We start from the raw sequence: 13,065 nt of genomic DNA, 5'->3' as shown, positions 1-13,065 counted from the left end.
TCAGAGACCAAAAAAAAAAATAAAAGAAAATCGTGGCCAAAAACGCAGCCAAGCTGAACGCACGGCAGAGCTCCTGAAGCTGCTGATGATGATGACGATGGCGATGATGATGCTCCTGCTCCTGCTCCTGCTCCTGCTGCAAGGATAATAACAGACGGCCTGCTGTGGCAGATTGAACCTTTTTTGCGAGCACCTCCTTTTGCGGCACAGCTCTTAAGTGTTTTAAACAGCGACCATTTAACGGTAATTATTGCAACACTGTGGCACATTTTAAGTGCTGCATGAAGAGTGAGTGAGACTGTGTGTGTGTGTGTGTGAGAGAGAGAGAGAGAGGGAGAACAAGAGAGTGAAGGATGGCAGCTGCTGGCCAACGTCCACCTGGCCACAGTTGGCTGCATAAATTTCCAACGCAGCCTTTTACTTAATCCCGTCTATTTTGCAAAAGGATTATCAAGGCAACTTTTTAATTCGCGCCGCCGCCAGCCGCCAGCCGCCAGCCGCCAGCCACCAGCCGCCAGTCGTGATGTCAGCACTTTTCTGTGGTGGCCTTTTAATGGGCCTCATTTACCCCAACACTATCCAGCATCTGCACCATCTGCACCACCTGCACTCTGCTCACCTTGCCGCCCGCCGTTCGCCGTTCGCCGTTTACCCAACTCGTCCACAGTTAATGCCCATTGAAGGCCATTTGATGCGTGGCCAAGTGAGCGTCGGACTTGGCGAGTTTGTAGCACCAAGTGATAATAATTTGAAATGATGGATTTAAGTAGCCATTAAATTGAAGTGAAGCTACATTGAAAGCGTTTCGCGCCATGAACAAAAAAATACAAATAAAACTGGCAAAGAGTTGGTACATTTGTTTTACAACTGGAGCCGCAGCCATCGGCTAAAAAAAAAAAAATAAATAGAACGTAAATACCGTGAGCTTTTTTTCAGCTCAGTACATTATTCTACTTATTTAATTTTACTCGATTAAAATTCCACTAAGGTATTTAAATGAATGAAATATTTTTACAATCCTTCTATCCACGAAGGTTTTAATGCAAAAGAATATTCTGTGGATTTTGGGAATTGAAAAAATTTGTTTTGCTTTGCCATATTATTTATACAAATTATATTTGAGTAAACCAAACAATACGCAAGTCTGTTATGCTAATAACAGCGCATAATGCTGTAGAGTAACCGCCTATTAGCATAACTGTAAGGAAGTTAAAGTGCGAGCCCTGCTATTAACAGCGCATAATGCTGTAAGGAAACTATAGTGGGAGCTATGCTATTAACATAATTATGGCTGCTCTATATAGTCGCTTTACAGCATTCTGTGCTGTTAATAGCATAATAGATGGCGATTTTGCAACGAAGCAGTTGCAGTTAATGGAAGCTGGAAGCTAACATAGATCCACTTACTCTTAAATAGCTTAACAGCTTAGAATGAAAACTATGATATATGCATATATAAAAGTATTCTTGTTTAATATTCAGTTCAGCTCTGACAATTGAATGACTCTATAGTAATTAAAGTCTTTTTATAATATATATATGCCATAATTATTCGTAAGCTTTCGTAAAGTAGTCTAAGCCACTGTCAGATATTGTTCCACTCCAATGTGATCAGCGAATGATTTGAAATGACGGATTTAAGCAGCTGTTAAATTGAAGTCGGTAGCAAAAGCAGCAGCAGCAATATAACGAACTCCCTGCTGTATGAGGCATGACAAGGCGCGCAGTTTGTGTACCTCACACACACGCGCATACATATTGAATGTCAGTGTGTGTGCGTTTGTATTTGTGGTTTATATTTAATGCGCCGTTCAATCAATTCCTTAACTCCCTCCCCATCTGGCATCCTTTCATCTCAATAGTGCCGACTGTTGCTGCATTGCACGATTCGAGACGCGTCATTATCCTTTCACGCAAAGCAAATGCTACGGCTGAATCTCCGGGAGGCGGAATATTATTGGCTATACGGCTTGAGTCGTTTGCCGTGGCTATATCCTGTGACCAGCTCAATCTTTGCATTTGCCTGACGTACGCTTATTTATTTATTTATTTATATTTATTGTCATGCTTGTTTATTGTTTTGCCTCTGATTGGCTTCGGCTGCGATTTCGGTTTGGGTCTCTTTTGATATTGATTTTGGGCTTGGCTTGGCATACCACATACTTGCCTCTCTTCAAAAGGGTAGCTGCGCATCCGCAGTCTTTTGATTTATTATCATTTATGAATAGCATGAAAATCCAAATCAAATTTATATCTTCAAGACCTTAAATCATTGTGAAAGCAACTTGGTGAAATATATTTAAGTTTCTTTTCGTAGAGCATTTTGGTGGTCTGATAAGTTTTTTTTTTCCTCTTTTTTTTCTTATAAAAATTTCCACTCAAGCTGGCGACTGTCCCTTTTGCAAATTCTGCTGGCTCATGTCCTGTCTTTTCTTTCTTATTTTATACCTTCTTCCATTTTTTTTTTGCTCTTGTATTTTGTATTACTTGGTTGAAATCCCTCTTATTGGCGCATAGATTTATGGTTTTATGCTTAAATGATTGTTTGCTTTGCGAAGGGGCCAAGAAAAAGTCCATAAAAAAAGAGCGAAAAGAAACCAAAAAACAAACGCCCATATCCAATGCAAATGCAAATGCGATAATCAAGTTATAAATTTATGTATTTAAACTCATAAATCGCGGGCGCAAGAGAAAATGTTTTCCAAGTGTAGTGCGTTGCGCCCTCATTTATCGATATATAGACGCATATGTATATATGTATGTATGTGTCACAGTGATATTTATTGCCGGAAATCACATATTTCCGCTCGGTTTTTCGGGGACGACAGAGCCATTAATGAGCACCACAATTAAATTTTTCATTCTGCAAAGTGACATAAAATGAGGTGGAATAATAATAAAAAAAGAGAGAGAGAGAGAGAGAGAAGAAAACAAAGGAAAATACATAAATGTATGCAAAATATTAAAACAGCAAATCCCTTTATTGTGTGCGGATGTCTCTCTCTCTCTCACACACACACACACTCGTTCACTCACTCTCTCTCTCGCTCGCTGCCTTATTTTGCAGGCATAATATAAAACATCCTGTTGCCGGTTAACAGCTGGCTGCCTGGCTGCCTAGTTGCCTGCCTTGATTGTTGTTGTTGTCATAAATAACCCAGAAAAAGGTGTAGATTCAGGCGAGTGTGTAAATTGTGTGTGTGACTGGCTTAAATTTGCTGCGTTATTTGCGTCATTTCCGCAGCAAATCAACACGAAAACACCAAGGACAATACACGCTCACATGCTCGAAATAACAAAAGCCCCTAAAGTCAACAAAAAGTTTATATGTGTATGTAGATTTTAAATGGAAATTATATATAGATATATCCACAAGAGCGTACTCTGCGTGTCTATGTGTGTGTGTGTGTGTGTGTGGGTTTAATCAGCCAATCAATTTCATATACATATTTTAACACTTCAATGCACTCTAAAGAATCAAGTTTCGTGCCGCTCCAGTAGGCCCCAAGCCAAATATATATGTACATACACATATATATATATAAATATATATATATATATATATATATATATATATATATTTTTTTTTTTTTTTCACAAAAATCACAATGGATTATTATGCAAAATAGTTTTTGCCTATTGTAAAATATTTTACTACTTTTTTGTGTATTTGATTATGAAGTAATAATTTACAAATAAATCCGTCAGAAATATTTGGAATATAAATGATTCAGTATAACTGTGCTTTCGATAAAATATTTTGCAAAATATATAAATATGTACATAATTTAATAAATTACAAAATAAAAAAAAAAATTAAAACATATTTCCAATTTTAAATATTTTAAAAAAATATATAAATAATCTACAAAGAATTCATATTAAAAGTCTGTTGTAATATTTATAAAATTACTTAAAAACAAATTAAATTTGTTTTTTTTTTTCTTGATCAATTTTTTTTAAATTTAATTTTGGGTTTATTTTTGTTGAATTGTTAAAGTTTCATATTAAAGTTAAGTTTTTTTAAATTTATTTATATATATTTTTTTATACATTTTGAGCTCAGTTATTTTGGCATATGTTTCACTGGAAAAATTGCACAATTATTTAAACTAACGAGAGTAAAAAACATTTTTATTTGAATAAATATTTGCTTTACGCTGCACGTTGAGCAATTTAAGAGCACAGCAAGAATAACTTGACTATAACAATTGTATGACGATGCGTTTTTATTTTTATTTATTTATGTATGTTTTTTTTTAAATTTTTTCATTCCACTTTTTATGCTCGTTGGCTCGTGCCTGCAGATCTCTCTCCGCCCGCCGCGGTAATACATTAACTTCTGCTTCGATAAATAAACAAGTTGAGCTACTTAAGATTTAAGTTGCAGTTGTTCTTGTTGCCGTTGTTGTTGTTATTGTTGTTGTTGTTGTTGTCGAACGAGCGTCGAGTTGTAAGTGTGCACAAATTTATAGTGGTGGTAGTTTTTTAACTGGCATTCAGTGGCCCTTCCCCCATTCCTCCGTGCACCTGGCCAACTGTTACTCTGCCCCAACAGTTACCCTTATGAAATGCCCCAGGTATTGCTACAAAATGCACATTACGTATACGCAGCGTATGCGCATTTCAAGCATAAAACCTCTTATGCACAATGAACAGCAGCGACAGTGACGTCGACGTCGCTCGCCGTACTATAATAAACATATAAATGCTAAAATGTTAAATTAAATTGAATGCAAGAAGGCGGAAAAGTTAAAAAATGTTAAAATGTTTTGCGCCTTGTTAGCTATGAGAACGGGGGTGAAGCAGAAGAATGCGTTAGACGTTGGCAGTTTAAGATGCTAACTTTAAGTGAGCACACGCACACACTTCCATTTGCCACGCCCATTCGGTGGCTGTCTGGTTAAGTGCAGTCATAAATACGTTAACGTTCGATATGTTTCGACTGCAAGCCAGTTGCAACTAACTGGGCTAAGTGGCTGCACTCACAGTGTTGCCTAAATGCGCCACGCCCCAGCCTCCCATACGCAATTGCAACTGCAGCCGATTCATAACTGTGCATCCATCAACCCGCACTCAACAGCAAAGCAGTAAAATTTTGTATGAATTGAAATCACTTAAGTTACTTGATGGCGAACGCCACTGGCTCCATTGGCAACGCCTTCTCTCTCTTCTCCTCTATCGCTATCTCCCTCTGGCAACTTTAGCAACTCTGACAAACTCTGCCTGCTTGTGGTGGGTGGCATCAATTTTTCAATAATGTCATTTACACGAACCTCAATATTATGTCAGCCTGAGAGGCACTTGTAGCGCTTGCCTCTGTAATTGAGGATTAATTATATAATGAGCTAAAAAACGGATTAATAAAAAATAAATAAAATAAAAAAAAATAAAGAAGATATATTTATATGTATTTTGGCTGAGGTATATACAAACAGATTATACACAAGATATTTGAGCTTCATAAAATAAATACATAAGCTAACAAACAAAATAAGGAAGATGGTTACGATAAACTAGATGGCAAACTATAGATAGAGATAGCTAGGCAGATAGTTAGATAGATAGATAATCATAGGTGGATATTCATGTTAATTGATTTTGAAAGCATTCACGCTGAAGCAATTATATAGATGCAATTGAAATTATATAGTTAAGCTTCTATGTCTAAGATAAAAGTCTATATTTGATTTATTTACGCATGATGTATATTAACTTATTATTATATTATATATATCCAAGCTGAATTCCCTCTCAACAAATGTTATTCAAATTCAATTCAATATTCAACTTGATCTTGACATTTCTGTTGTATATGCAAATATAATTAAGTTTGCTTTGAATTCGTGACTCAATTCAAATATTGAACTTAAAAAAAGTCACAAAATTACCAAAACATATTACAAAGTCAGAGAAAAGCTAAACTGAAAATAAAAGCAAACAAATTGTGATACACAGCAGCAAACGAGAGCAGACTGGAGCACAACAATTTGCTTTGCATAATGGAGGGTGAAACGGGGAAAATCGTGCTATATAGATACGAATGTGGGGGACGTTTGGAATTCGGTTTTCATTTGAAGGACATGCAAAGCACGTGCCAGCCACATAAACAATATGGAAGAGACATATTGAGAGCTCTTCGAACTGAAAGAATTCAAATGCAATTAAAACAACAAATATATTTATTGATACTGGTAAATTTATTCACTTGTCTCATCAGATAGTTGGACTACTGCAATCTTTTCATCTTACGAGCAATACCGACCCGCATTCTATAAAAGAAGTACTGCAGGATCGTACAGGACATCAGGATACATATTATCATACAAACAGTGACGATCCCTTGCAAGGGCTTAGTGCTGAAGTCCAAGACTTTATAGATAAACCGTCTGCCAAGGCTGCAAAAGTTTTTGATTGAAAATAATCATATTTTCAATAAATATTAAATACGCAATGCTTACGGATCCGTGCCACCGACGCAATAAAAGGTTATTGTAAACAGCACATAGAACATACCGAAAATAAGCGGATAAATGAAATGGAACACACGAGTTGGATGTGCAACAACCATATGATCAATTGTGTTCACCAACGAGGGCAATACATGCGACCATATATTGAAGAACGTATTCACTTTGAGGGGCCTGTTTCCGGTTTTTTCGTACGGAAAAACAGTTAGCCAATACAATAGGTTAATGGCATACGAAATAACCAGATTGGTGATGGAACTGACCCAATAGCTGTTAGCTAATGCAGTTTGACGAACTATACGATGATAGGAAATAGAAAGAAACAATACGAAGTTATATATTTAAAATACAAATAATAAATAATTACAAAGCAGATGGATATCAGCAGCAAATGTTTGCACTAATTTGAATTATAAAAAAGAAGAAGCGTGCTCTAGACGAAACTGCTCGAATAGGAGATCCTCTTATGCTAGCTATCTTTTCTCTTATTTTTCGAAGTTGTGCGGTAGAGAGAAGTCTTCAAATTAATATGAAAATGAATCTAAAGACTCTAGGTTGAAAAGCACTCAAATTACTCATTAAAAACGATATCAAATTATCGATTAGTGTCGATAAAATCTATACGAGATGAGTCATCGAAATGATAGGATAAAAGTGTACTGCCTATAAAATGACTCTAGGCTCTACATCTTTGAAGATCTCGACGTTCATGCGGACAGACAGCTCGTCGCTCTGATCTAGAATATATACATCAAATGTGGTCTGCCACGCCTCCGTCTGCTCCTTACATACGTTTTCACAAAAGCAATAAGCCCTGACGCCCCAATGGGTGCAGGGTTTTAATAAATACTTACTCATTCTCGCTGGAGCTACATGATACGTGCTCACATAGAGAGCGCCAGTTAGAGTAGTTACGGCACATAACGTAAATCCCCAATGAGTGAAATAAATGAACCAGTATCCCTTACCAAAGTATTTGATAATGTGTACAAGGAAAATAATGCCGAAAATGATAGCCAAAAACCAACGGTAAAATAGAAAACCGTACGATTTCTCTGACCTTTGCCACTAGGTGTTGAAAGACATAAACATAGGCATGATATTATGTGAGATTGCAAACGAAAGACCAAACTCTTTTACTTGAGATTTAAAGAAATCCTCGCGCGCATTATGGTGCCAGCCAAAATGCTTCCACTCAAATTCACTCCAAAAACTGATTGGTTCTTGGCGATAAATACCACCAATGATCTCGGCCATAGAATAAAATTTACAATTTTAAATTTTCAACATAAAAAAAAACATAATATTTGATAGAAATGACAAATCAGGCAGCTACGAGAGCTACAAGTGAAGGGCGCCCACTTAAGTGGCATTCACACATAAACATGTAGTTTTTTGTCATTTTGTTCAGACGTCTGTCGAGCTTCTTATCTGCGTTGCATAATTAACAGTTACATGATGGTGGGCACGGTCCTAGGCCTGGGTCTGGGCCACGTTGTGGTCCCGCTCTGGGGCCAAGCAGCCTGATGTGCTGTGCGGCAAATTACGACATGTGCCTGACATCATTTCCCTTTCCACTTTAGTGGCACAGCCTAGCCCCGGCCCATCATCCTGCTTGTCCTTCACCGTGGCGTAGATCCCACGGCGACGACATCCTTTTGAGCCAAGCAGACACTTTTAATTGAGAGACACTTGGCTGAGTTGTAGCGCGCAATTAAAATGCCATTATATATAAAAACAAGGCTCAGCACCACGACACTGTGTCCCCTGCTATAGAAATGGCAAGAGTTTCCATTTTCATCAAAATACAATTTTTTTTTCTACCGAACTATATTTGTAATATGCAAGATTTATCAATTTTTAAACTATATATGAAAATAAATAATGATGATTATGTCTTGAGCTTTTTAATTAGGAAGAAATAGCTGTATTTAAATTTATATACATATTTTCTTTACAGGTATTTAAGTAGAAATGCTTTAATTTATTTTTTATATAAAAGTTATATATGTATTTTATATAAAATATAATTAAATTGTATACAATTTTTAATAATAATTTATGCCTCTTCAAGTATTATTAAAAAAAAATTTGATAAATTAAAATTAGTATATAATTTTAAAAATATTAAAATATAAATATTATTGACATTTATTTGTAATATTAAAAAAAAAAAAAATTAAATTTGTTTGAAATAAAATATATAGATAACCATACAAATATTTTTTATACATATTTTAAATATTATGCATTTAATAAATTTTGTACAGTATATTGTACTTTTCTATTAATTAATTAATTAATAAAAAACAAAAAAAAAAAAAACAATTCAATATATATTCTAAAATATATTTGTTTTTTTTTTTTATATTTTTGTCATATCATATTTATATATGTTATTATTATTATTTATTTATTTTTGTTTTAACTTTTTTTTAATATTTTAATTAAGATATTCATTTAATTTATTTATTATTTTTTTTTTTTTTAATATATATTTCCGTATAATTATTTGACTGCCTTGCTCCACCGTGCAGTATCTTGGTAAACCCTGCAGCAAGGCTTAGGGTGTGTGTGCGTATACACGTGCTTGCTGTTGTGTGTGTCTGTGTGTGTGTGTGTCTGCATAAGCATCGTGACGCGTTTGTTAGGTGGGTGCGTGCAGTTGAAATGGCATCCCAGGGGGCTAGCTATGGGGCAAGCAACCGTTTCGTTAACTTTACACCGCAGCAGGGTCCCAGCGACGCGTTGTGATTTACTTGGAGCAGAGAAAATTTCCATTCGTTGTAGAGCCGACGATGGCAACTATGCATTGGCAGCGTTGGAAACATTTCTTATTTTCTTTTTTCTTTTATTTCATACGTTTGGTTTGTCCCTTTTTCACTTTCCTAGTTGCTTCATTTTGTTCTTTTTATTTATTTTTTTTTTTAGTTGCTTCCGTAGTGCACAAATCACGCAGTTCTATCAAAATCACATGTAACGCCCACAACCACGCCCATATTCACCTGCGGGCATTGGGAATGCAAATTTAGTGTAAAAAGTTGAACTGCCAACGCGTTTCGCTTTCGCTCTGTCTTTCACCTCCTGCTGATATCTCTCTCTCTCTCCCTCTGCTCCATTTTTTGTGTGTTAGTTTATTTTTGTGGCATTCCAATTGATTTGCTGATTTGCGCATCAATCAAAGAAAATTTGTGCTCCAAGTTTGCTTTCATGTGGCGCCATTGTCTGGGGTTTCCTTTTTGGATCTGCCGTCATCGCATTGTTTATACATACATATTGATGGTATGTGAGCAACGGAGATGCGCGGATTACCAACTGACTTGACGTGCCTTTTCTATGGCTTACCTTTAATTTTCCTGTTCACTGCTGCATTTTCCTTGTTGTTGTAGGAATATTCAAAGCGCTGTCAACTGTTGCCAAAAGAGAAACCAATGACAGTTAATTGCCTAGCAATTACAATTTTGAATTGTACATGGCCTAAGCCGATTTCCGAATAGTTAAATATCGTTAATATATATAAAGTAAAAATGAGGTTAGCTTCCTTTGAAATGACTTATTTCTTGTGAAACTAATTTCAGCAATGTTATTGAATTATACGTATGTATGGAAACTTCACCTAGTTAAGTATTCCTTTTAGCGAATTTCGATTCGTCTACGGGCTGAATTCCTGAGCGCATAAGCCACCAATTCCATTGGCCTAACCCCAACAATGGCAGCCAATAATGATTTGTAATCTGTGCCAGTTACGAGGTACATAGGACACAGGACACTGCGGATCGAGGCGAGGACATTGGACATGGTTGACTGGCTGGCTGGCTGGCTGGCTGGCATAGTCTGGCATGGTATGGTATGGATGGCATGGTCTGGTATGCTGCCACCCACAAAGCTAGGCACAAAATTCAATTTCGCCAAGAAGCAGCGCATTGGCATGCAGGTCGCCAACGTCATCATCGTCGACATCATTGTCAGCTCTTTGGCAGTTTGCCATCAAATTGGCGGATTGGCGGCTTTAAAGTGCGTGCCATGCCATGTTCTATGCCAGCCAGCCAGCGGGGCCAACTCAAGGGTTAAGTGTGTAAATGTAAGCCAGTTCAGTTGAGCGCCATTTTGGCCTTATCGCAATTTACCAAGCGCTTCCTTTAACACACTTAAATAGTCGTGCGGCCCACTCGCCGAACAGTCGAGGGATACTTTTTAAAGCAAAAAGGTAACTCAGCCCCCCAGGGCGCTGCGTTGGCGTCTCTCACGTGTCATTATCTTAATTTAAGTCAGCCAAGAACCCAGAGCCCAGAGCCCAGAGCCCAGAACCCAAACCCAAGCCCACGCCCAACTCTCCTGCCAGTTAGTGCACCTCACAGCGATAGAAGCTTCTTTTAACTCCCATATCTCTTACTTGAATACACAATTATGTGGCTGTGGCGGCTGCGTGTGTGTGGGTGTACGTACTTACATATATAAGGTGTATGGGTAAAAATTAAATTTCTCATGCTAAGAGACAGCGATATCGTTGCTCATCATTATACAGTCAGGCACGGTCCGTGGCTTGTTACTATGCATGGCTATATCACGACTTCAGATTCATCTCGTGTATACCTAAGGCGGCAGGGTATGTGCACTATGTGCAGGCGTTTGTCTGAAATAATATTAAATAATGAATATACGTTAGTTATAGATTTATTTTTATTTTTATATTTAATTATTAAAATATGTATTTCCTCGCTTCTTCATATCACCTGATATTGGAGTGTATAGAGAGTATTCCGGGAGCGGTTTCACCCAACTAAATTAACATACTTGTTTTTACTCTGTTATTAGACTCGTGGGAGTTCTCGCATGCAATTTGCAATCTTTGCAAGAACGTGTGCTATGACAGTTTTTGTATATAAGTATATTTATCAAATGCAAACATAAATACATGTCTGTGTGTCTGCTGTGTACATGTGTGTGGGTGCTGTAATGAGGCCTGCGGTGTCGACTGTGTGCGAAGAATATCAACATTTTATTGCACATGAATTTCAGATTTCCAGCTCGCACAGTTTACACATGAAATCAACAAAGTGTGACAGTTGATGTGACCAATACACTCACACACACACACACATAATATCTGAGCGCATTTTGTTATGCACATGTCCTGATATTATTGCATTCGCAACGCGAAGCTGTCAAAATCTGCTCAGGCAATGTGCAAATGGATGCAATTTCAAATAGAATTTTTCTGTTTTAAGCGAATTAAAAAAAAAAGAAGCAGAAATATAAGCATGGCATTTTTAAGTCTGAAGGGAGCAAAAATTTTGCCATATAAAATATAAAATACTAATTCGAACGAATCAATTAGGAAATAAAAATTTTTACTGCTTCAATTTAATCTGTTTTTTTTTTCCAAAAAATGTTTAGTTCAATAAAAGCTTCATTCATGAATCAGTCAATCAATCAGTTTTAAATAATTGTACTTAAATTTACATTTCTTACAAACAGAAAATAATCTTAAATCTGAAAAATATTCTACATATAGAAAAGAAAAGTTGAACATGAAAATCTGACAAAATTTTCTATTTTTGCATTTAGTGAAGTTAGTTAAGTTTTGGCAAATATGTATACATATTTTTTAAATTATCATTTTACTGCTTAGGCACATTTTGGATTGTTGAATAGTTGAGCCTTTGGCTGCCAAAAGTTCAATAAAAGTGAAATTTTACGTAAAATGCCTCAACACAAATTCAATGCTTCACGCAAAGTGAAATCACACTGCGGTCTAAACTGAGTGCATATTGAATATGTGCATAAATTGGGGCAAGACACACACATACACACACATACACACACACACAGACACACTTATGTAAAGTAACATGCACACATTGAGAGAGACAATCAATTATGCAATGCGAAAAGCCAAGTTGTGTCCACGAATGAAGCAGAACGAAAAATCGAAAGGCATTTGCGTCAACTTCTCAATGAGCATCGAAAGTGGGCGGGACAGGGCAGGGCAGGGCAGGGTAAGGGCTAAAGTGAACACGCCTGCAATGCGCCATAATCGGACCAAACTGAAAGTGCTTCGACTCGGGACAATAACTGGCGACCAGGCAGGCTGGCCCGGGCAGGAAACTTATTTTGTTTCCTTTCGATTTTTTTTTATGTTTTTATTGACAAACTGAAAAACTGAAGAACTGTCGACTGGGCGACTGATGACGATTTTCATTGAATGTTTGTGCCTGTATGGAGTTGAGTGTGTGTGTGTGCGAGTGTGTGTAGCCCGAGCGTGTCAAAAGTTTGTGCCAAAGGCTACAAAACAGTTTACACACAGAGCAACAGCACAAAGAGTGCTTGCCGCCTGCAGGGCTCGCTGCACAAAATTTTGCTGACCTCAATATTTGTTCAACTTTTCAGCAACAATTTCGTTATGCGATTTGCCTGCCACACGATGCTACGCCCATCGCCCGCCCCCATCCATCCGCCATCCCTCAAGCCCAGCTGGGGAGTGTCATAAATGCCTGCAGTTTGGCAGCTCTCGTCGTGGAAGCTACTGTTGTTGTTGTTGCTATTGTTGTAGTAGTACTTGTTATTGTTGTTGTTGTTGTTGAGTGAAAGTGTA

The 13,065-nt window shown here is 37.1% G+C and overlaps 1 protein-coding gene across 1 annotated transcript; it reads right to left on the bottom strand.

The window, feature by feature from the left end:
* Positions 1-6,164: 6,164 nt before the first annotated feature.
* On the bottom strand, positions 6,165-7,801 carry LOC115563276 (protein rolling stone). Its single transcript, XM_030386010.2, has 4 exons — positions 7,611-7,801; positions 7,325-7,538; positions 6,462-6,765; positions 6,165-6,398 (listed from the first exon to the last, which is right to left on the bottom strand). Exons 1-4 carry the CDS (start codon positions 7,725-7,727, stop codon positions 6,230-6,232), a joined length of 804 nt encoding a protein of 267 aa, XP_030241870.1. The 5' UTR covers positions 7,728-7,801; the 3' UTR covers positions 6,165-6,229.
* Between the last annotated feature and the right edge of the window lie 5,264 nt (positions 7,802-13,065).

This window comes from Drosophila navojoa, chromosome 3, assembly GCF_054131105.1.
Source record: "Drosophila navojoa isolate 15081-1374.11 chromosome 3, UAZ_NAV_1.0, whole genome shotgun sequence".
NCBI lineage: Eukaryota > Metazoa > Arthropoda > Insecta > Diptera > Drosophilidae > Drosophila > Drosophila navojoa.
This window is presented reverse-complemented; position numbering and strand designations above follow the sequence as displayed.